A 26,131-nucleotide genomic window follows, 5' to 3' on the forward strand; every position below is an offset into this window, starting at 1 on the left:
GAAGCCTGAACTTGTCTGATGAGTTGATTTGTAGCACACAGGCACAGAATACCTATCTAGGACCACCAGATATAAATAAAGAGAGACATCTTTTAAGGATATAAGGTCATCGTTTAGGGATGCATTCATCTTAAACTCAAAGTTGATCAGTCTTTTGTTTCTTAAAGAATATTAGCTCTGTGACAACATCTGAATTCAACCACAAGTCACAGACTTCCCAGCAGAGGGAAGTTCTCTAGAGTGACTAAAGTTTTTCCACTAACTTCATTATTGGCAATGGCTGCAGAGGGTGATGAAATAGGAGCAAAAAGAGTAGTCAGATGACTTCAAAAACCTGAAAATGTAACTGTGCTGCATAAAAGTAGAATGACTGCAGTCGGCCAATTAAAAATGGGATTTGGACATACTGGTTTCAACTTTTGAGACCAGAGCTGCAGTGAAATATTGGTAGAAGTTATGAATGAAGTGGTCTTTATCCAATCTGAAAACTCCAACTGAATGTTGCAAACACTTCTGTTGCTGATGAAACAAGGTGTTTGTAGAAGGAGATTATCTAAGCATTTAAATTAAATTAAGAATGTTATAGTCCATCCATCCATCCATCCATCCATCCATCCATCCATCCCAGCTTTATGTTCTTCAGGGATGCAGGAGGTGAGCTTGAGGCTACCTCAGGTATAACTGGATAATAGGTGGGGTTCAGAATTAGTTATTTCCTGGAAGAAATAGGAACACTGCTGGTTACTTTTCCTGCACAGGGGGAACATTCAACAAATTTGCAGCAAACAATATCTCAAATTTTGAACTTGCAACTATTATTGAATGGTGGGAGATGCATGATCAGGCTACTGGTGCTGACCATTCAGAGTAGAGGCAATGGTTTGACTTCATTTATCAGGAAACATTTAGTAATAGCACTCCATAAGTCATTTCGTGGGGACCTGAAAGCCCAAATCCAAGCAATTAGATTTGCACTTTTACTCTGCTAAGTATAGAACAACCTCCACTAACGCTGGGTCCTACCTTTCCCATAAGAAATGTACAAAATGTCTTTTTAACATACAAACATGACTTAACTTTCTGACCCTAAAGCTTTGTGCTTCTAACTCATTTTGATGGCACACTCACATCCATTATGCAAATTCCTGGAGCCTTCCAGTCAATTTCAAACCGACTTTTACTGGCTGGAGAGCTCAGAGAAGAGACAGGATACAGATGATAAATTATGGAGATGTGAAGCTGCCAAAATTAAAAATAAATGCAGAGATATAAAGAAATGGCTCAAAAAACAAAAAGCGTTTTCTTAGACTATTTATTTTTTCTCTTTTTACATTTCTCTGTCTCCTTTTTTCATTTCCATATGCATTTCTGCCTCATTATTTAAATGTGGAGGCATGTCCTTGGGTCAGATCCTTCCTATTGGACAATCAATACTGAACAGGTCACATGCTATTAGTGCAGGGAGGACTGCCTGGCGTGTGTGTGTGTGTGCGTGTGTACGTGTGTGTGGCTTTGGGAGGGAAATGAAGGGATGGAGGAATACACTTGGAAAATAAAAAGAGGAAGAAAATCCAAGATTAGAAATAATAAGGATGTAAATATTTATATAAGAATAAAAGAAGACAATAAAATACAGAAATAAATAGTTTTGTAGATAAGACAATGTCAAAAGAAAATAATACCGAAAGAAATACAGGCACAAAAATATAGGAGGAAAAAAAATAACCAAATAAATAAATTGAAATGAAGATGACATGGAGAAATAAATAAATAGGAATATTAACACAAAGTTAAATTAAAACAGTTGACAATGACAGAAAAAATACAAATTTGTGCCGCGTTTTATAGGTTTCTTAATGGATTTTTTTTTTCCATGCTAAATTTAGTCATCATTAGGGGGCACCAAAGTGCTGATTGAAAACATCTCCATCTGAAAAATGTTGGATATGTATGTATATACAAGGGAGATGTATTGATGGAGTTAAAGTTATATGTATTATTTTAACATAAAATAGTTAGAAAATAAGGAATATTCTGGTACTTCACTTCCAAAATATAGCAAAAAGTGTTTATTTTTGCAATTTGCTATATTTTGAATAGATGACAGTAGTTGCTAATCTGCAACATTTATTAACTATTCACTGTGAATTCTCCAGGTTCACTCACTCAGCGTTCACTCAACTTCCGGTCTTATGAAGACCGGAATTATTGGTCTTCATGAGATATTGACCACCGGTCTACAAGAAATTCATTCTTGGTTTTGATCCAACTTCCTCAAACTTAACAGTTCTAAAACAGAAGTCCTGCTGGTAGGCACGCCCCACACTCTCTCCAAATCAGTTTTCCCATTTCCATAAACAACTCACCTTTCCTTCCCTCCCCTCAGGTAAAGGGTCTGGGTGTCGTCCTCTACAGCACACTTTCTTTTCACTTCCACATTAACAGAATCACCCGGTCTGCATATTTTCATTTGAGAAACATTTCTTGTCTCTGCCCATCTGTCACCCCCTACATCGCTTCCATCCTCGTCCACAGTCTTGTTACCTCCCAGATTGACTACTGCAACTCTCTTCTCTTTGGTCTCCCCAACAAATCCCTCCAGAAACTGCAGCTCCTCCAAAACTCTGCAGCACGCATCATTACACGGACCCCTACTACTCTCCACATCACCCCCATCTTACAACAACTTCACTGGCCCCCCGTAAAACAAAGAATTAACTTCAAATTTCAATTTACATTCAAAGCACTCCACAATCTGGCCCCACCATATATATCTGATCTCCTGCACATTGCCACTCCGGTCCGTTCACTTTGCTCCTCCTCCTCTCTCCAGCTTCCTGTCCCCCCTGCCCGTCTCATCACTATGGGGAGCAGAGCATTCAGCCGCTCTGCTCCCCACTTCTGGAACTCTCTTCCCACTGATATCCGTACCATAAACTCTATTCCACTCTTCAAATCACAACTCAAAACACATCTGTTCAGACAGTCCTATGCCATCTAGTCACCCTCCATCTCTATGTTGTCCTCCATTCCGTTTTGTTTTGCTTTGTACTTTTTGTTCTTAACCGTTTTAATGTTTGTTTTGTACTTATTGTTTTTAACTATTTTAATGTTCTTTTGTACAGTGTCCTTGGGTGTTTTAAAAGGCACTTTTTAATAAAATGTATTATCATTATTATTATTATTATTATTATTGGCCTCATTTTGTTGTTTTGCAGACTTTATACCAAAGATCTGACTGCTGTGCAAGGTCTGCTCCATCCAGTGCAGACATTTCTGTCCTCACATGCAGCTCCTCCAGATAATGTGTAGTGTGCAAATGCCTCATGACTAATGACACCATAACCCAAAGTCCAAGGCAGCAGCTTTCTGACCCAGATCCCTCTGCCACAATCACATTATTGTCAGCAAATCAGTTGAAATGGCAGTGATTCATCAATACTCTGACAGTCATTAAATAAGCTTCCATCAGCCTGATTTTGTGTGCATCACTCTGTGTTCACAGTGTCACATCTTTTCACATCTGTTTCTGTGGAACAACCATCCTTTGGGTTACTAAGTCTTCACTGCAGTAGTAAATGAGCAGTAATATGGAAACCCTCATTTGTTCAGCATGTCCATGACTCACAGCCTGTCATCCTCTCCAGTCTGAAACACATTTTTAAAGAAAATCATTTACTGCAGTGTCATTTCTGCAGTAAATAAACTGGAAAATATTTTATCAGTCATTGTGGATTCATTACGGATGCATTACAGCAGCCAACCAAGTTTTTTTTGTCAGTTTTAAATGAGGCACAACAGAGGAAATGTAAATAATGTTGTGAATCAGGTCTGAGCAGGCAGAAAGTCTGATGGGCAAACTAGTTAACCATATAGCTCGAGCTTAGAAATACCAGTCAGTGTAAAGGGTGACATTACTGTAACATACCACATAATCTGGAGGAGTTGTCTCACGCCAGGCACGTTATTGTCAGAGCTGCTCAACAAGAGGTCTGCTCTAAGAAATTCACAACCCTTAAGCTTGGACAGGCTGTAGCCAAGGACCGTCCCCTTCAGAAACTCAGACCTGTTCTTGAGGATGACCTGATTTGTGTTGGTGGCAGATTAAGGCACACTGACCTGAGTGCGCCAGAAAAGAACCCCACCATCTTACCCAAGAACAGTCATGTCTCCCTGCTGTTAGTATGACAGCATCATGAGGACATCAGGCATCAAGATCGCCACTTCACTGAAGGGGCCCTGAGAGTTTCAGGGTCATAGGCGGAAGACAGCTTATTGCATCAGTATTACACAAATGTCTTGTGTGTCAGAAGTTACATCGCAAAACAGAGGAACAGCTTATGTCCAATTTACTTCCAGAATGCTTGCACACATGCCCACCCTTCACTCATGTAGGGGTAGACATATTTGGACCTTGGTCGGTTGTGTTAAGGCACACTCAAGCTAGACAGGCCCACAGCAAGAGATGCTCTTCTGTTGTATGAGCACTGTGCACATTAAGATCATTGACTCCTTAAATACTTCCAGTTGCATTAATGCACTGAGGCGTTTCTTTGCGATAAAAGGACCAGTAAAGCAAATGCTGTCTCACTGTGGAACAAACTTTGTGGCTGCTTCAAAGGAACTAGTACTCTGTCAAAAGCAGCCAAACAATGCAGTCCAGAACTTCTTGAGCCAGCAAGGGTGTTCATGGGAGTTCAACCCACCTTACGCATCCCATATGGGAGGTTTATGGGAACGCTTAATAGGCCTTTCAAGATGCATTCTGAATGCCACCCTGCTGCAGGAGAACATTCAGCTCACCCATGATATCCTCTGCACATTTACGGTAGAAGTTGCTGCAATAATCAATGCCAGACCCCTTGTCCCAGTCTCCACTGACCCAGAATCACCCTACATACTGTCCCCAGTGATGATTCTCACCCAGAAGGTGGGGATTACACCACCACATGAAGACTTCACAGACAAAGACCTTCTTACCAGACGATGGTCTAGTTGAAGTTGTTGCACCTCAGCAAGGGCATTACATGGAAAATCCGACTTCAGAGTACAAAACACATCATATATCCATGTACTGTGGCAACCGCTATATTTGAGCTATCATTTTTTACTGGTGTCTGGTAAAATATTTTTTAGGTGTGGCCGTGTTACATTCATCAATTCTCAGACTGTGAACATGAGTTAATACAAAAAAAAAAAAGTAAAGTAAGATATTTTTACTTTAAAAGTTATACATTTAACAATTACTTTATTCCATCATGAAATCAAACTATAACAATGACAAATACCAAAACATCCTAATTTATTCACTCAATAAAGGAAATTATGTGTATTAATAACAGCACAGTATTGTAAATAAAAAGATTTAATGCAAATTACATTAAATATGTTTGCTAATATTAATTGGATCATAATATATTTTGTAAATAGTCCAACTGCTTAAGTTTAGGCTTGGGGGACAAATAACTGTGTGTGAAGTAAGAACCTTCTGAGCTTTAAAACTGCAGTAACGGTTTTGTTTGATAGGTGCTAGAGCATCATTTTGGATCGGTAACACCAAAAAGACACCTAGAAGATGACATGGACTTCGCCAGTAGTCATTGCTATGCCTGTATTTACCACTAGATATCAGTAATTTTCACACACTTTACCTGTAATTCCCTGAAAACAGGTCATCTAAAATTTGAGCCCGTGCGGTCATTTGAGAACTGATGGCCTTTTATAGCATTTATTTCTTTTTTGTCTTCTAATACTCTGGTGAACAGACACGTTTGCTTTTCTAGGTCTGATTACATCTCTGCTAAACTGGATTAAAACATCAACAACATCAGCATAAAAGAATGCATTTATAATCATATTTTAGCATCAAACTGATTTTACATGGTTTGAATCTGTGTGGGTTCTCTCCAGGTGAATTAACATGAATTTTGATTATTGACCCACATTTTACAATAACACTCATGCAGTTGTAAATCCAGCAGGCTAATAAGATTGCAGTTAGATAAAGCTGTGATGTAGCTGCTGTGAGCATAGTGTGTGATGATGTTAGGTGAGCTGAAGCTTCCCAACAAGTGCGCTCTGTTATAACCCTGTCCTCCTTTTGTTGTCATCCTGCTGCAGGCAAAGAGATGATCGAAATGTACTTTGACTTCCGTCTGTTCCGCCTTTGGAAAAGCCGCCAGCACTCCAAGCTGCTGGACTACGATGACCTGTTGTGACCTCGCTCAGTATTCTGTTGGCTTGTCAGCTGGTTATTGCGAATCTAAGCCCACTGGTGTGCCGTGGTGGGGTGTTTGGTTCGAAGGCCCCCCCCCTCTTTGTGAGCAACCGCTGGCTCTGTGGCAAAGATGGAGCGGCAGCAGAGTCGGGGTCTGGTGTTTTTTTTTTTTTTTATTAGCACTTCTGAAGCGGCAGGGCGTAGAATCCCCCAGCGGAGTCCTTTTTCACCCTGTTCACCCATTTTCACTTTTTGTCAGAGAAAAGAGAAAGAAAGGGTCAGGAAAAAGGAGGAGAAGTGAGTGACTCTTCATCCTAACCTAAATGTGTCAAAGATGCTGACTGGTGTTAGATATCTGAGATGAGAGCGGATGTTAGAGATGAGTGACAGCAGAGAACAAAAAGAACTCCTTACCATATTTGGAGGTTGATGAAGTTTTTTTTTTTTTCTTGCCTTGCCTTTAGCCAACCTATCTGCTCTTTTAAGATGGAGGCTCATGAAAATGGAACTACATTTCTTATCAGGTGTGAAAGTTATTTGTAACGGAAGTAGAGCTTATATGTAAATAAACAAGTTCTTATTAGAACAATAGAATATAGGTTTCCAACATTTCTCCATGCTATCATGTGGATCTATTTAGTCATATTAAAATGATAATATCTGTTTATTTTTACTTCAAATAAATGTATTAGTATTTCGTACAGACTGTTGTATTAACTCAGGTTAAATCCTTTGTTTTCTACTTAGATATTTAGAATTGAACTCACTGTTCAACATACTGTAGATCAGAACTAAAGGCCTTCATTCTCCACAACATTATGACCATCTGGGACGCCACATCTTTACTTGAGCATGAAGATCAGAGCTGTTCTGCTTTTACATGGTCTATCAATTCAGCTGTAGCCACACCTACAGATGCAACCGTGCATGTTTCATAACATACAGAATAACACTCAAGGCCGCTGAGCCAGCTTTAGCAACTTTTTCTTGAGCTGCTGGTTTACAGGTGCCTTTATTTTAGTACCTGCGTGTGTTTGTGTTGCATGTGTTGGTCTGGAGTATATTTACTTAGCTAACCTGTAGAGAAATTGCAGATAGATTCTGTGAAGCAAGAATCTTTACAATGACTTTACAGGCAGTAACATACAGTATATAACATATATATGTTTGATATTTAGTTTATCATTTTACTCACCTTTTTGAAGCATTTCAAGACTGAACTTGAATCACACAAAGTAGCAGTGGAGTGGTAGAGGCATATTTTTCTCTGTGTTACTTTAGCTTTTTCTCCTGCTAAAATTAGTACTATAGCTGAGAAACATGTATTTTTAGAGTTGCACTTCTTTATAGTTTGGGGATTTAAGAAGGGCAGATTATTATGTTATGTGAATAAATCTATAAAAACAATATATCCTACATTTACCCCATTATGTCTTGTCCTTAAGACCCATCAACTTCAGCATCTTTTAAACTTTTGTGGCGCAGGCTTTGCGTTGAAATTAAATTAACCCTGATTCTGCATGCAGTACATGGTTGTTTTTACAACTCTTCAGAAGGGCCCTTTAAATCTGCACCATTGTATTATAATTAGGGTTATTTCTCACAAGAAAAAGGCTTCATGCTACGTTGCTGACATAACCTGTAATTATTTAAAAAGTAGCTACATTTTTTAAAGCAGGGGTTACTGCAGTGTGTTGCAGAGCTGCAGATACCTAAAAACTGCAGCATAAAAGGTACTGAGCAAACAAAAAAGAGTATTGTTGCAAAGTGCTGTTTTCAAACTTCTATCTAATTGTAAAAGCTAAACTGCTGGGGTTGGTACTGAAAAAAGCAGAGTCAGATAGGATGAGTGACATTAACATTGCTTAATCTCAGGCTTTTATGCTGAGGTGGCCATGTCCTCCGTTATACGCCCTCCTCCTCCTCCTCTCTGCAGCTACTCAGCTTTAAAATTAATGTCTTCAGAAAGATAGAAAAGAATAAGGAGGAAGTCAAGACTTTTTTTAACCTCTTTGTTCCTTCATGGTGATTTTTGTGGAATGGTGAATATCTTTTGGATTGAAATTTATGTGAATACCTGTTTCAGGGAAGGTATTTCACCCAAGACGAATCAGTCACTGATCCATGCATTCAGGCTTTCCAACACGATAAGTGTTTGATTTGTGACTGATTTCTTTCACTGTTTATTGACATCACATCATGTGTTGTGCCATTTCCTGATCCATGCAGGTGAGCTAAACTGGAAAAAGCTCTGTGGTACTGAGGTGTGTTAAATAGCTGTTAGCTGGTGGCACATGGATGGGTACTTACACTGTTCGTCCTGAGAACATCATCACATTTTAAATATCTCCATAAGGCCAGTGAAAATGTAAATATTATTGAGATTGGTAACTAGTTTAAAGTATGTTTAAAGCTTTTTACTGAGGGAAATAACCAGAGCTTCAGCAGGTAGTGTAATAAATGACTTTTTCAGACTGTTGCCCTTTAACTGTTTGAAGGATTAATATGTTTTTTCTTTCTCTTCTGCAACACTGATACTTTTACTGCTACCAGTTCAGCAAGGAATGCAGAAGAATTTCACATTCATAATTTAATTTGTGTTAAGTGTCAGGATGTCAATGACACTCTGATGCCTTTGTTAATGGGGTTTTAATTCAACCATGATTAGACATTGTGGCAGATATTTATGGTCATTTTTAAAGTGTTTTTCAATGTTAGACTAATCCTTTAATGTCTTAATTTGTGTACAGACAAATTTGAGATATGTTTTCCTTGAATTAGTGAGTTGTCGCCTTAATTTATGTGCAATGTAAAAGAATTTTCTAAAAAGTATGCAGAATTTGCAATACACTGATCAAAATTAATCGGAAACCATAGCTATGTGTCACTTAAGGCTCTGTTCACATTAGCAGCCACACAGATCAGATGTGTCAGCTCACAATCAGAACTACACTACCGTTCAAAAGTCACTTTGCCATGGGATTCAATAGGGAAGTGACCCCAAACTTTTGAACGGCAGTGTACACGTCTTGCATCTAATTGTCACACAAATGTAACTGCGTATGAGATACGTAAGATATATGTGAGGCCACTTTGGAACAAAGATTGAGACACAAAGCTTTAGCCTGTGAATGTGAACATAGTCTGAGTTCTTTGGTGTTATAGTAACAGGGACAAGCTGACATCAGGAGGTAGGAGGGGTGGCAGTGGAATACATAGCTTGTCCGTGTTATCTCCTTTCTGTGCTCATACATATGGTATTATAAAACAGCTATGTTTTTATCGTTCATATGTATTTCTACTTCTGTTATCGGTCAGAAATATTTACACAAGTGCAGCTTATTCAAATTTTGTGCAACCACCAGTGATTTGATTGTTTAATCATGACATTAAAAATCCCCACAAAAAAGTGTTCCAGAAACAATGAAATGTTATGTATCTGTTTCCCAAACATACCACATTTCATTTTAACAACTTGCTGAAAATGTGCTTTTAGTGGTTTTTACTTTTTGTTTATTTAGATATGCCATACTTAAGTATAACTGAATCCATCTGATACTGAAAAGATACATGATTGCTTTCAGGCAGGTACTGCTGTGTCCTTTTGTTTCAAGTTTCTAAGAAGGTTCCTGAATATTTTTTCCACTATCAGAAATAATAATGAGTGTATATTTTCTGTGTTTTGAGACCTGACAGTATCGTGTCTAACATTGGCACTACATAACTTCCAGTTACTTTAAGAATAAAATATTTATCTACTACTTTATCTACTACTTTTACTAAAGTTTTCATAGGTAAAAATCACACAAGTGGTGCAAATACATTAAATCAGTCATCCAAAATCTAGTTTATATGATGAGTTAAAGAAAAAAAAAGTGAGCTTCACACAGTTCCCCAGCCTGATTAGCCTGTAGTCTTCGAATATTGAGATAATGGTCTCACATTATCCTCTATGAATATGTAGTTTATCATCGTTAGAGCCCGATTTCATGAATGTAATGTAATCATAATTAGGAGGTGGATAGGTCATTGAGGTCTCTTTTGTTTTCTTTCTGTGGGAATCAAATCCTCTGTTGTAATAATTTATTATTGTTCTTTTTTTCTTTTTGCCATATTTAAACAACCATTAATACAAGTCATTGTCTGAATAATTAAAAATGACTGTTATAGCAAATATTATCATTTGGGTTAATCACTTTAACAATGAAGACCTCGATCCATTATGGGTTTCATTTTGTAACCTGGTTTGTGTCATTAATCCATGGGGAATACTGTAAACTGTCATGTCAGGGGATTCCCTCAGCCATACTTTACCATATAAGAAGAAGAAGAAACCTGCTGGTTCTTTCAGCTCTCACCTCTGTCCATATTCAGATTTGCTATTTACCATTTCTGCAAACTCCAGACTTCCTTCAGTTTTACCTGTTATCATGACAAGTAGGGCATAATGTGCATTTTTTCCATGACTTCTTTGGATTTATCTTATGAGATATTTGCTATCATTTCTAATTAATGACTTTGAGGGGAATTTGATCTAAATTGTTGAGTTATGCTTTTCCCTCCTGTTATTTGTTTAAACATCACCTGCTGTAGCAATATACAATCTTGTAACATGTTTTTGTGATTGTTTCCATTTGAAAATGTGGATGTATAATAGGAACCCTTGTTGGAGGTATTGTATTAGTCTGCAATGTCTTGTGATGTTATTGGTTATTGATTTACTATGTTGTAGTGGGAGGACAGAGAGATAGCCCGATGATGTAGGGTGTAGTGTGTTCCCTGCATGGCTCCTTTACATTCTGCTGCAGTGCAGTGTTGTACTAATGTTGCTCAAACAACTCTTTTCTCCTTTGGTGTGTTCAAGTAAAGGTCAGACCCCAGAGCACAACTGCATTCCTGTTCAATGCTTTTTACTGCATTTCATGCCAATATATTTAATCCCACTGGGTTTAACTGCAAGATGAATTATACAAGTTTTTTTTTCTCCAGTTTGAAGGATTTTTAAGACATTTTCTGATCACATTGAAAAAAAAGAGGATTACATTGCTGCTGTGGACATCCATTAGCTGTTGAACAAGTTCCGCAAATTCTCCCTCAGGATGTGATAAGACACATCCCTCTCAGGCTGATACGCAAGGCATTACTAATAACACAAGGAAGAGCTCAAGAGATAAATTAACTCACTATTTACGTGTATTTGCCTTTAAACTGATTCGTAAAAAGAAAATGCAAAGCTATACCTGCGATTTGGTTTGTAAAAGTATCCCACACAACAGCTGGCTGACACCTTGGAGTTGATTCTTCTGGTTTATTTGTGTTGACTGCAAAGAAAGATAAGCTTCTACCAGATTGTAGGACTTGTATGTGCCAAAAAAAAAAAAAAAACACAAGTTGGGTTTCACTGTGTGTTTTTTTTATCCTAATCTGTTATCCGTGCCGTTTGTATTATCAGCACCTTCTAAATCCACTTGAAATGTCCCTTTGGAACCAGTACAGAAGATTATTAATGTGAAACAGACTAATTTACAGCATCTTCTGGGATTATTTCATCCTAAAATGTAAAAAGTTAGGGTGCTTTTTAGGGTTTTTTTTTTCTTGGCAAAAGCACCTGGAATTTATACCTAAAAAATTATATTTATTATAATATTATTTTAAATTCAAATTCTGATAGTATGACTTTATTCTCCATTGTAATAAGCACACTTGGAGAGCATTTCAGCTTTCAGAAGAGTTATTTTAAAGCTACACCGCATTGTTCAAGCAGTAAGCACAAAACGGCAACAACAAAAAGAAAAAATCTGGACGTTATAGACTCCATCATGGTGATCTGTCTCATCTTTTCATGTAATCCCAAATTTCTGGAAAATATTTGTAAATTCATGACTTCAGTTTTTCTTCCACCATATTGTATTACACAGTAACACATTAATGCAGAACTCTGGGAAACTGTCATGCACGGTCCTATGCTGTGATTTTACAGGACAGATGCTTTTTTCTTCTTCTTTACGCTGAGCAAACTAGACACGTCTGCGTTATTTGGCTTCCATTTATTCAATATTACCCAGGTCACAACTTTTCTTTTCTGTCTGCATGTTTAAAATCAGAAACACAAAAGTAAAGGATGTACGTATACTGGGTATTACAGAGGAATATCACAAAAGCCAAACTTGCATTACAGTTGCAGTGATTGAACGAGAGCATACAACATTCATAAGGATTAGCTAAATATGCATTAATAGTTGTGACTGCAACATGGAGGTGCTGATGAGAGGCCTTCGCCTGTCACCTCTAGTAATTAGTAACAGGCAGTTAACTAGCAGACAAGCTTTGCTCAGTCTGGAGTTATGGCTGGAGATTAATAAATTCAAAGAGCAGAAATAAAAAACTTTTGTCATGTTTTAGATGAATCAAACTACATATTTTTCTAAATGTAACTAAGCTGTGTTTTTTAACCAAATAGTAATGCAGCCCCTGAGACATCCAAATGCACCACTAATGCAGCATGTCACATGTTAATAAGTAATTAAAACTATTTGCATTTCAAGCTGCCACCCTTTAATGTGGTGTTAGGGAGGTTGCTATTTCATATACGTATAGGAACAGAAGGATGATGGTGTTCTTTATTGTACTCAGTATATACATGTGTATCATCATATCAGATAACATGTCTTGTAGCCTTCAGTTGTTTCCCTTCTTTTTTGGGCCGAGTACTTCTTTAAATGTTAGAATTTATTTCTGACATATAAGCAACTTTATGAAATAGCAATTGTGCAGAGATCAACGTTGGATATGGTTTGAAATGAAGTTTCAAGTAGCTCAAAAAAAGCCAATGTTCCCCTCTTTTCAGCTTTGGTTTCGCCTTTCCCCGCATTTTAGTATTTGACTAGCAAATGTAACTAGATTCTCTATATTAAATATTTAACCTTACTATATGATGCAGGGCAGGCAGCACAATGGATTTAAGAAGAGCCTCATGATTACAGACAAAAAGTCTGTAATCATGAGGCTCTTGGGGCTGAAGATGTTTTAAAGTTGTAAGCTGCAGTGTCAGATTATTTTCTGTGTGTTGATGTTGTTGGGAGAAGATATAATCACTTGGTTATATGTTAACAAAAAATATTGATAAGACTAGCTTCCTGATAAAAGAAAGAAAAAAAAAACATGATGGTACATATGGGCATTGCAGGTAATGTTTGTTTAAAAGAGCCGTGCAGGGACTTACATGGGGGCCTTGGCAATCTTTCATGTGCAGTCTTTGAAATGGAAGACAAACTTCAGGCACAGAAACATAACTCAGATGTCAAGAGACTTTTAAATGAGATTCTGTATTCATATTAGCAGAGATTCATTCCAGTGGAGCTGACCGAGCCAGCACCACACACAGTTTAACTTGTCATGCAGACTTACTCAAGCAGCCATTTCCATTTCCTCAAAACATAATTAGACAAATCAAAAGATTGATCCCGGCCTCTTCTCTCCTGTTGTTTTCCAAGCAAAACTGCATGGAGGACAGAAGACAGCTTAAATTAATAATAAGCAGTGTTGTGTCCTCCCCGCTGCTTCTTGCCAGTTTCCATGAAGACTGCCAGGGCTCAGTTGGGAGCCTGATTGGGTTTGATGAGGATGATGGACTGATGCTGCTTTGATAGCCCTGAAATTTCAAGTCAGGCTGTGATTGTATTTTGAGGTGGGTGGAAAATAATGTGTTTATGTAACGTCTGTTTCAATTTGCATCAAGTTCTAACTGAGCATAACATTTTGAAATAGCTTTTTTTTAGACAAATGCAGTAGAGACTAGAAGTGATAAATGTTGCAATAAGACAATAGAATTCATGTGTACTAATAAAATGAAAGGAATGATAAAGATTACCTTACTGTATAGCTGGTGATTTTGATAATAATAAACTGTTGACTGTAAACTATGTTGATGGCTTTCATTAATTTCTAAGTTCTTCTTTATTCATCATAGTTACAACTTTAATTAAAGATGACAGACCTGCACAAACAGCAAAGAAATGTTGCATTAAACACAGCTTTATTCATTGTCCTGTCATTGACTGAGGGTATAATAAAGATGTGATACAACAGAAAGCAGAACTTACTTGAATGCAAACACATTACCTTCACCTTTACATCCTCAGGTGAGGTTTGACAACCTATGCTGAGATAGCCTATCCCAGCATAAGCATGATCAAGGAGCAGCCCCTGCTGAGATCCCATTTCTAATCAATAGCCATGTTTACATGGACACACGTATTTAGATTAGAAGCCTGTCGAAATAAAAATAAAATAATACGCCAACCTTAGATACTAAGTCAGTCACCCTCATTTGGATCAACATGTAATTCCGACTGAGACAGGTGAAATATGTTGATTGTTGTTACAATCATCGTGCATGGAAACACATATTTGAGTAGAAATTATCTTTACATACTTGTTACATCTGCTGTATGTCAACGTGACATAATCCTGTGTCACGGTTTGTATTGCATTGCTAGTTTTTTTATTTAATTGAAGTTTTTTTTTTATCCTTACGCTTTGTGCAAGACATGGTGGGAGCAAAAGTCAGCTGCTCGGTAAGTGATACAAAAACATTGCTCAAGATTTTAGAAAGATTTATTAAAGGGGATGGAACTCAAAATCTATATATGCAGCTGTGTTTGCATTAGAAACACTATTTCTTCTTCTACTGTTTCCAGAAAGACAATTCTGTGCAATTAATTTATTCCGTTCATGTGATACATGTAAATGAACACCATAACTTGTTCAGGGTCCATAAATGAGAACTGGTTCTCAAACATTTTTTACCTGGTTAAATAAAGGTTAAATTAAATATGTATATATATATATATATATATATATATATATATATATATATATATATATATAATGGTTGTTTTTTTAAACAAAAAGTTGATAGCATAATGTGATGGCAGTACGAACAATGATCACATCTCATCTACAATGAGATTAGTTCCCACTGTCATTTTCCACTTCTCTCTGTGACTACACAGGAAAGGTAAAATTATGTTGTATTTTCAGCATAAAGGAGATTTATAATTGAGCGAGCAAACATGAGGTTACTTCCTCTCTATTCATTTTTTATATAAACGCCTAATATAGTGTTCTCCATTACACAAAAGAGTTTTCTTTATTTTCTTAGACAATAAAATAATTTGCCAACCTTGTTTACTATTTCTGCTTCCATGCCACTAGTACTGACTAGATGAGTAAAACTTTTTCTCATTTAAGTTCTTTTACTCCCTGCTGCACCTCAACACTAACCCTTGCAATATTACAGCAAGGAATTCATTTGTTCTTCAGGAAAAAGACTTTCTTGGTCTTTCTGCACTTCAGTTGTTCATGTCAGCTTCAGAAAAACTGTAGAAAAAATGCACATTCAGAGTGAATCACATATTCAAGAAGGAAGGAACATGTAGGTTATGCCTCTAGACACTCTAGATGTAGCTTGGACAGAGTTAAGAAAAATTTAAAAGGTTCATGATGCTTATGCACCACGGCTGAAAGCATCCAATACTCTTCCAAGTTATTGATGTTGACTTAATGTTTAGGTCGCGTGAAATTTAGCCCTGGCCACTCATGCAGTGGATTACATTAAATGATAGGTATTTTACTGGTCCCTTTGGAAAATGCAAATCAGTGCAGAAACATAAAGCAATAGAAAGTAAATCTAAAGATAAATTAAATTTAATGCGCAGATTTTACTCAGTGCGCAAGCACATTAGTTAGGTCTTGTATAAAGCTATAGAAGTGTCTATACACAATGTCAAAACGTTAACATGTTTACATTTCATAATCACTGGAAAGCACCACCAACCATCTAAATCAGCTGTCTTCAACAGGGATCTGCAAAGGTATTCCCCTTTTGTTCCTCACAAATTTAAATACATTAAAATAAATACAATGGAGTGAATGGTTAGATGGAGGCAGAAGATGTTATCTGACAGTCAGAATTACACTCATTCAGTAACACAGGAGCTGTTTCAAGCAGGGAACCAGTTCACCTACAACACTAGACTAACCTAGGCCCGAACCCTTCAAGGCTTGTGCACACAAAAAGGATGACTGTCCGTATTGTTGCTGTGACAGTCACAAAAGCTACACATTACACGCTGGCTGTCAGGTTCCCCATGATTCAGTTGCCAGCTGACTAAGATCCAAAACACAAGGATGCATATATCAATATTATATACCTTTGTAAAATTAATTAAACAAATTAATGAAAGCACATCGCAGTGGTGCACCAAGCACTGTCCTATTTGGAAGGCAACTCCGAATCCACCATACAAACCCACACTTCAACTGGCCTACAACAAAAACTACTGGTGATGGATCCTTTGTGGCCTCTTTTCTTCCAGAATTCATTGAGCACAAGATGACAGTGAATAAATATGTTTTTCGTTTACATCACTTTATAGTTCTTAAACAATAACCAAATCAAAGACATATCACAAATGTATCACAACAATAACCAAATACAAACTAACAGAAAAAAAGGAAAATGACCCCTTAGTGTATAAACCATTAACTGTACATAAAAGACCCACAGGTTTTGGTTTCTGAAGAGCAAAAGTGAAGCTCGTTGGGCAGTTCTTACCATCGCCATCTTGGCAGCGTCACACCTGCCGTTGCTCCCAGAAAATACAAAAATGGGCAAGTGACGGAGCTGAGAGGGGGACTGTGAACTTGCGGGTTGATGATTGACATCTATCAAACTCCAAACTGCCTGTAGCTAAGAGCTAACTGAGCCAACTTACATTTAACATGAGCTAACCAGCTAATAAATGTAGGTGGGCTAAAGCTAAGGCGCACTGTTAGTCGGCTAAAAACCACATTTGTTCCCTTCTTGCCGCGGATATTGGATACATGTCAGTCAAAAGGACACACCCCTAATTATGCCGAATTTCAAGATTAAATAACATCCAAACGGATGAGTTAGAAAAAAATTCAACCCCTCACAGTTGTCATGAAGGTAAACCTGACCTATTAATCCTAAAATGGATTTTTTACCAGGCTTTAAACATGTTTATTTCTGCTGTGAAGTTGGTCTTTTTAACATGGGAGTCTATAGGGATTTTCTCTGTTTTGGAGCCAGCCCCTGATGGATGAGGGGTGAACTGCAATATTTTGCACTTCCGCATAGGCTTCACATTTCATCGCTGGAGGTTGCTGCTTGGTATAAACCCACTGGACAACTCAGTGACTGTGTCAGCATGCAGAGTATGGGGAATAAAGAGTGATCAGTGATGAGGAGTGGTGAGTGAGATCATGCAAATGCGACCACAACTCTACGGAGGCTAGAGGCAGACCAGGAGAGCCCAGAGACCCGGGCCATCAGGAGCAACCCTGGGGCACAAACCCAAGCTACCCCAGTTTGTGGACGACCCCAGCTCCACCCAGAGGGTGGCAGAGGACAGCTCCAGTCTGTGCCCCCTGAAGTCTTGGGGCACAGGCCCCGGTGGGCCAAGTGGGGCAGCCGCTGGCCCCGCCAGGCACTGGCCATCCAGGGCAGCCCGAGTGAAGGGTCCAGGGACCCAGGAGCCCAGAGCACCATGCCTCAGAGAACCAGGCCCCCAGACAACCCAGCGTGGGCCAGCACCCACCCTAATGTCACAGCCACATACCCCGGGAACCAGGGCGCCATCGACCCACTCCCCCACCCACCCTCCACCTACTCCAACCTCCACCCCATATAACCCCACACTCACACCCTCCCCTGTGCTGTACCCATAAGCACTCAGAGTGCTTATGGGTACAGTGCTTTTCAAGAGTAAAATATGCATTCAGTTGTTGCAAATCAATAGTGACTTAGACTTAGACAACTTTATTAATGAAGCCTTTGATCTTTCTATTATAGTGGCTTTATGTGAGTTCTTGACTTTAATGAAGTCTTTGATCTATCTATTAAGGTGGTTTTATGTGATTTCATGATTTAAAAAGCATTTGATCATCTATTATCATGGTTTTGTGTCTTTTCTTAACTTCAGTAAAGCCTTTGATGTATCTATAATGGTGGTTTCAACTGATTTCTTGACTTTAATAAAGCCTTTGATCTATCTATTATGGTTGTTTTGTGTGATTTCGTGACTTTAATAAGGCTTTTTAGCTATCCATTATTGTGGTTTTGTGTGATTTGATGACTTTAATAAAGCCTTTGATCTAACTATTATTCAGGTTTTGTATGTTCGCTCAGCACGGTAGAGGGGTCGTCTTGTAACCCAAGGGTTGCCAGTTCGATCCTCGGCCAAGTCGGGTTCATCCAGGTGTCCTTGGGCAAGACACCGAACCCCTAATTGCTCCTGATGGGTCGTGGTTGAGGGCCTTGCATGGCCGCTTCTGCCATCAGTGTGTGAATGTGTGTGTGATTGGGTGAATGTGAAGTATTTCCAGGTACAGTAAAGCGCTATATAAACATGGACATTAACGATTTACCATTTCATGACTTTAATAAAGACTTTGATCTATCTATTAAAGTGGTTTTATGTGAATTTATGACTTTAACGAACCATTTAATCTATCGCATACGGTGTCTTTATTTGATTTCATATCTTTAATAAAGCCTTTGAGCTATATATTATGGTTGTTTTGTTTAATTCCATGGCTTTATTAGCCATTGATCTATCTATCTATTATGGTGGTTTTGTGCGATTTCATGACTTTAATAAATCCTTTGATCCATCTATTATTGTGGTTTTGTGTGATTTTATGGCTTTGTTAGCCTTTGATCTATCTATTTATGGTGGTTAAGTGTTATTTCATGACTTTAATAAAGCCGTTGTTTGATCTGTTATGATGGTTTTATGTGATTTCTTGACTTTAATAAAGCCTTTGATTCATCTATAAAGGTTGTTTTATGTGATTTCTGGACTTTAATGAAGCCTTTGATCTATGTTTATGGTGGTTTTATGTGATTCAATGAACTTAAAAAAATGTTTGATCTAGCTATTATGGTGGTTTTATCTGGTTTCTGGACATTAGTAAAGCCTTTGAACTATCTCTTATGGTGGTTTAACTTTAATAAAGCATATATGTATCTATTATGGTGGCTTTGTGTGATTTCTGGACTTTATTAAAGCCTTTGATCTATTTATTATGGTGGATTTGTGTAATTTCTTGACTTTAATAAAGCCGTTGATCGATTTGTCATGGTAGTTTTATGTGAATTTATGACTAACGAATTATTTGATGTATCTATGGCGGTGCTTTTGTGTGATTTCATGACTTTAATGAAGTATTTGATCTATTGTGGTAGTTTTGTGTTGTTTTAATGACTTTGTTGTTGGATTTGTTATGGTGTTTTATGTGATTTTTTTACTTTAGTAAAGCCTTTGATCCATCTATTATGGTGGTTTTATGTGATTTCATAACTTTAATAACGCATTTGATCTATCTATTATGGTGGTATTAAGTGATTTCGTGACTTTAATGAAGCATTTAATCTATTGTGATCTCATTATGGTTGTTCTTAACGTCAATAAAGTCTTTGATCTATATATAATGGCTGTTTTAATTGATTTCTTGACTTTAATGAAGCCTTTGATCTATCTAAAATGGTGGTTTTAATTTATTGAAGTTGAGAAAAGACATAAAACCACAATAATAGATATATCAAAAGCTTTATTAAACTGCAGAAATCATAGAAAACAACCAATATCAGTAGATCAAAGACTTTATTAAAGTCAAAAAATGAAATAATTTCACAATAACAGATAGATCAACGGCTTTATTAAAGTCATGAATTCACAAAAAAACCACCATAATACATATATCAAAGGCTTTACTAAAGTCCTTTAAACCAAATAAAATCATCCTAAAAAGATAGATGAAATGCTTCATACAAGACATAAAATCCAAAAAAAAAAAAAAAAAAACACAATGAAAAAAAGACCAAAGGCTTCATTAAAGTTAAGAAAAGACATAAAACCACTCTAACAGAAAGATCAAAGGCTTCATTAAAGTCATGAAATCACGCAAGCCCACTTTAACAGATAGATCAAAGGCTTTTGTGAAGTTGAGAAATCACATAAAACCCCCCTTTATAGATAGATCAAAGATATTTATGATGTTAGGTAAAACATAATGAGATCATAATAGTGATAAAATTGCATAAAGCCACCTAAATACAGTAGATAAATGAAGAGCTTTATGAAATTCATGAAATCACATAAACTTACTATCAATGATGGATTAAAAAGACTTGATTAAAGTCAAAACATCACACAAAACCACCATCATAGAAACATCAAAGGCTTTATTAAAGTTAAGAAAAGACATAAAACCACCATAATAGATAGAATAAATGGTTCGTTAAAGTAATAAATTCACATAAAACCACTTCATTACATAGATCAAAGGCTTTATTAAAGTCAAGACATCAATTAAAACAATCATAATAGATAGTTCAAAGGTTTAACAAAAGTCATGAAATCACACGAAAACCACCATAATAGATAGATCAAAGGTGTTTTTAAAGTTATAAAATCACATATAGCCTCCATAATTAATACTTTAACGGTTTTATTAAAGTCATGAAATCACAAAAAAAAACCATAAGAGATAGATCAAAGGATTCATTAAAGTCATGACATCACATAAATCACCATAATAGATAGATCAAAGACTTCATTAAAGTCATGAAATCAAATAAAGCCACCATAATTGATAGATTAAATGGTTCGTTAAAGTCATAAATTCACCTAAAACCACTTCATTAGATAGATCAAAGGCTTTATTAAAGTCTTGAAATCACATAAAAGGCATGTAATCACACAAAACCACCATTATAGATACATCAAAGGCTTTAATAAAGTCTTGAAATCACATAAAAGGCATGTACTCACACAAAACCACCATTATAGATACATCAAAGGCTTTAATAAAGTCTTGAAATCACATAAAAGGCATGTAATCACACAAAACCACCATTATAGATACATCAAAGGCTTTATTGAAGTTAAGAAAACACAAAATTCCACCATAATAGATACATCAAAGTCTTTAATAAAGTTATGAAATCATACAAAACCACCATAATAGACAGATAAAAGGCTTCATTAAAATCATGAAATCAAATAAAGCTACCGTAATCGATAGTTTAAATGGTTCATTAAAGTCATAAATTCACATAAAACCACTTTATTAGATAGATCAAAGGCTTTGTTAAAGTCAAGACATCAACTAAAATCACCATAATAGATAGTTCAAAGGCTTATCTAAAGTCATAAAATCACATAAAACCACCATAATTAATACAAGAAAGGCTTTATTAAAGTCATGAAATCACATGAAACAACCATCATAAATACATCAAAAGCTTTGTTGAAGCTAAGAAAAGACACAAAACCACCATAATAGATACATCAAAGGCTTTATTAAAGTCATAAAATCACATAAAACCACCATAACAGATAGTTCAAAGGCTTCATTAAAGTCATGAAATCACATTAAACCACTTTCTTAGGTAGATCAAAGGCCTTATTAAAGTCATGAAATCACATAAAACCCCCATAATTGATAGTTCAAAGCCTTTATTAAAGGCATGTAATCACACAAAACCACCATAATTTATAGTTCAAAGGCCTTATTAAAGTAATGAAATAACATTAAATCACCATAATAGATAGAACAAAGGCTTAATAAAAGTCATGAAATCACATAAAACCACCATCATAGATACATCAAAGGATTTATTGAAGTCAACAAAAGACACAAAGCCACCATAAAACATAGATCAAAGGATTTATTAAAGTCATGACATCATATAAAATCACCATAATAGATACATAAAAGGCTTTATAGAAGTTAAGAAAAGACATATAACCACCATAGTAGAAAGATCAAAGGCTTCATTAAAATCATGAAATCACATAAAACCACCATAATAGATAGATCAAAGGCTCTATTAAAGTCATGAATTCAGATGAAACCAATATAACAGATAGACCAGAGGCGCTTTTAAAGTCAAGAAATCCCCTTAAACTGCCATAACAGTTAGACCAACGGCACTATAAAGGTCGTGAAATAACATAAAACCACAATAAAGATAGATCAAACCCTTCATAGTTGTCTTTAAATCACATTTAACCACCATATTAGATAGATCAAATGCCTTTCTTAAAGTCAAGAAATCACATAAAACCAACATTGACATAGATCAAAGCTTTATTAAAATAAAGAAATCACACAAATTCACCATAATAGACAAATAGATCAAAGGCTAGTAAGTCATGAAATCACCCAAAACAACCATAATAGATAGATCAAAGGCTTTATTAAAGTCATTAAATCAAACAATACCACCATAATTGATAGATCAAAGGCTTTATTAAAGTTGAGATATCACACCAAACCACCATAATAAATAGATCAAAATCTTTATTAATGTCAAGAAGTCGCATAAAACCACCATAATAGATGGATCAGAGGCTTTTTTAAAGGGATGAAATCACATAAAAACACCATAATAGATAGATCAAAGACTTTATTATACTAATGAAATCACACAAAACCACCACAATAGATGGATCAAAGGCTTTATTAAAAGGGATCAAAGGGTTTCCTAAAGTCTTGAAATTACATAAAATCACCATAATAGATAGTTCAACGGCTTTATTAAAGTTGTAAAGAGACATAAAACCACCATGAAGATAGATCAAAGGCTTTCTTGAAGTTGGGAACGTACATCAATCAACCATAAGAGATCGGTCAACGGCTGTATTAAAGTAAAAAAAATCACACAATACCACTATAAAAGATAGATCAAAGGCATCATTAACATCATGAAATCACATAAAACCAACCATAATAGATACACCAAAGGCTTTATTAAAGTTAAGAAAAGACATAAAACCACCATAAGAGACAGATTAAATAGTTCGTAAAAGTCATAAATTCACATAACTCCACCTTAATAGATAGATCAAAGGAATAATTAAAGTAAAGACATCACTTAAAACCACCATAATAGATAGTTCAAGGCACATTTCATTTACATGACAATTCAATGTGCTTTATATAAATCATTAGAGCAGGGTGCAGACGAGTGCATTTAAAAAAAATAAATAAATAAAAACAAAAAATAAATAATTAAATATGAAAAGAAATGTAATTGATGAAATAAAAGCAGAAGGAATATGCTAAAATAAAATAGATAAAAAGCAAGACATAAAGTTAAATACAATATTAAAACATAATTCCAGCTTAAAAGAACCAGATGTAGATTTTGACTTCTAAATTAAAACTATTGAAACGCAGCAGAGAACAGGTATGTCTTCAACCTTGATTTAAATAAACTGAGTGTTAAACTGGCTTTCTGGGAGTTTGTTCCAGACATGTGGAGCACAGAAGCTGAAAGCAGCTTCTCTATGTCTGGTTCTGACTCAGGGAACTGATAAGAAACTGTAATCAGATGACCTGAGGGTTCTTTCAGGTTCATAATGGCTCAAGAGGTCACTGATGATGATCTATCTAATATGGTGGTTTTAATTGATTTTTTGACATTAATAAAGCTTTTGATCTTTCTATTATGGTGGTTATATGTCTTTCCTTAACTTCAATAAAGCTTTTTATGGATCTATAATGGCTGTTTTGTCTGATTTCATGACTTAAATAAAGTGTTTGATCTATATATTATGGTGGTTTTGTGTGATTTCATGACTTTAATAAATTCTTTGATATATCTATTATGTTGGTTTTATGTGATTTCATGATGTTAATGATGCCTTTGATCTATCTTTTATGGTGGTATTGTGTGATTTTATGACTTTAATAAAGCCTTTGATTTCATACCATTAGTAAAGCCATTTAACTATCTATTATGTTGGTTTTAAGTGATGTCTTTACTTCAATAAAGCCTTTGATTGATGTATTAAGGTGGTGTTATGTAAATTTATGACTTTAATGAATCATTTAATCTATCAATTATGGTGGTTTTATGTGATTTCAAGACTTTAAAAAAGCCTTTGATCTATCTATTATGGGGATTTTATGTCATTTAATGACTTTAATAAAGCCTTTGATCTTTCTATTATGCTCGTGTTGTGTGATTTGTTAACTTTAATGAAGCCTTTAAACTTATCCATTAAGGTGGTTTTATTTAATTTCTTGATTTCAATATTCTATTCTATTCTATTCTACATTCATTTAGCAGATGCTTTTATCCAAAGCAACTTACATTTGAGAGTAAGAACAACACAAGCATGAATTCAAACAAGATGGGACATCATAATTAAGTGATAGTCAGACTGCTTTGAGTCCAGTTGGACCCAGGTGTTGTCATGTAGTGCTAGAGGCAGTGCATATAATTTATTATTTTTTTATGTCATTTTGTTTAAATACAAGATCACGATTTCATCACACAATATCAACTTGGGCATAAGTGCACACAGCTTCTTCAGTACTTGGTTGAGCCAAAGAGCTGGACAAATCTTTCTAACTCATTCTGTTGCATAAAATAGTTAAGCTAAGCGTGGAAATGCTCCTTAAACAACTGAGTCTTTAGCTTGCTCTTAAAAGTGGATAAGGACTCTGCGGATCGGACGGAGTTTGGTAGATCGTTCCACCACCGGGAAACAACAGAGGAGAAGAGACTAGCTACTGATTTTGCGCCACGTTGTGGTGGGAGCACTAGCGGTCTTTTGCTGGCAGAGTGCAACTGTCGAGAGGGAGTGTAGCTCTGGATTAAGGAGTGAAGGTAAACCGGAGCCGTTTGGGTTATTGTTTTGTAAGCCAGAAGCAGAGCTTTGAATTTGATGCGTGCTGCAACTGGAAGCCAGTGAAGAGCAACTAGCAGCGGAGTGACATGAGCTCTTTTGGGCTGGTTGAAGACCAGATGTGCTGCTGCGTTCTGGATCATCTGCAGAGGTTTAACTGAGCATGCAGGCAGGCCAGCCAGTAAGGAGTTGCAGTAGTCAATGCGTGAAATGACCAGAGCCTGGACCAGGAGCTGGGTCGTGTGTTCTGTCAGGTAGGGTCTGATCCTCCTGATGTTGTAGAGAGCAAATTGGCAAGACCGGGAATCCGAGGCAACATGGTCCTTAAAGGTCAGCTGGAGTTAATCACCATGAACAGTTGTCGTGTGTTGGGAGCATTGCGGATCTTGTTCTGATAAAAGGCTATCTTGGCCGCCTTTAGGCTTATTGTGAAAGTTTCAAGTTTTTGCTGGTACTCAGACAAGTCAGTGTGCTCTTTTGATTTGCACCACTTTCTTTCTGCAGCCCTGAGTCCGGCTCTGTGCTCCCTTAGAACCTCTGTGAGCCATGGACTGGGAGGATTTTGTCTGGCTGGTTTTGACACCAGAGGACAGAGTTTGTACAGAGAGGAGGCGAGAGAGGAGCAGAGTGTTTCTGTAGCCTCATTAACAGACAGTAAGGAGAAGTCTGAGTGGGAAGGGAGGGTAGAGTAAACCTCATCAGACAGCTGTGTAGGTCTGAGGGATCTCAAGTTTTTGGGGTAGGACACCATTTTTGGAGCTGCTTGATTGACATGAGGAAGGAAGACAGAGAATTTAACCAGGAAGTGGTCTGAGAGATGCAGCGGGGTGACGGACAGGTTGGCTGTGGAGCAGTTTCTGGTCAGCACCAAGTTAAGAGTATTGCCAACTTTGTGTGTTGGAGGAGTCTGTACCAGTATGAGATTGAAAGAGTAGATGAGAGCCAGAAAGTCAGTTGCTTGTGGTTTGCCAGTGTGAATGTTCATGTCTCCCATGACAATTAGTGGTGTGCCATCATCAGGAATGTCAGAGAGAATCATGTCCATTTCAGAGACAAACTCATCTATACTGCCACCCGGAGGGCGGTAAATGACCAGAATGTATGCAGTAATGGGTGTTGAAACCTTTACTGCGTGATACTCAAGTGATGAGCAGTTAGCCATAGGACGGAGAGAAGTAAAGTT

General features: G+C 36.7%; 1 protein-coding gene across 2 annotated transcripts in view; it reads left to right on the forward strand.

The window, feature by feature from the left end:
• Nucleotides 1–6,382, forward strand: part of nsmfb (NMDA receptor synaptonuclear signaling and neuronal migration factor b) — a 64,647-nt gene extending 58,265 nt beyond the window's left edge. For both annotated transcript variants that reach the window (XM_041998424.1, XM_041998425.1), the window contains one exon: nucleotides 6,121–6,382. In XM_041998424.1, the coding sequence (XP_041854358.1) occupies nucleotides 6,121–6,218 (98 nt within the window). In that variant the 3' untranslated portion in view covers nucleotides 6,219–6,382. The remainder of the gene's footprint in view (nucleotides 1–6,120) is intronic.
• The last annotated feature ends 19,749 nt before the right edge of the window (nucleotides 6,383–26,131 follow it).

This window comes from Melanotaenia boesemani, chromosome 11 (genome assembly GCF_017639745.1).
Source record: "Melanotaenia boesemani isolate fMelBoe1 chromosome 11, fMelBoe1.pri, whole genome shotgun sequence".
Classification (NCBI taxonomy): domain Eukaryota; kingdom Metazoa; phylum Chordata; class Actinopteri; order Atheriniformes; family Melanotaeniidae; genus Melanotaenia; species Melanotaenia boesemani.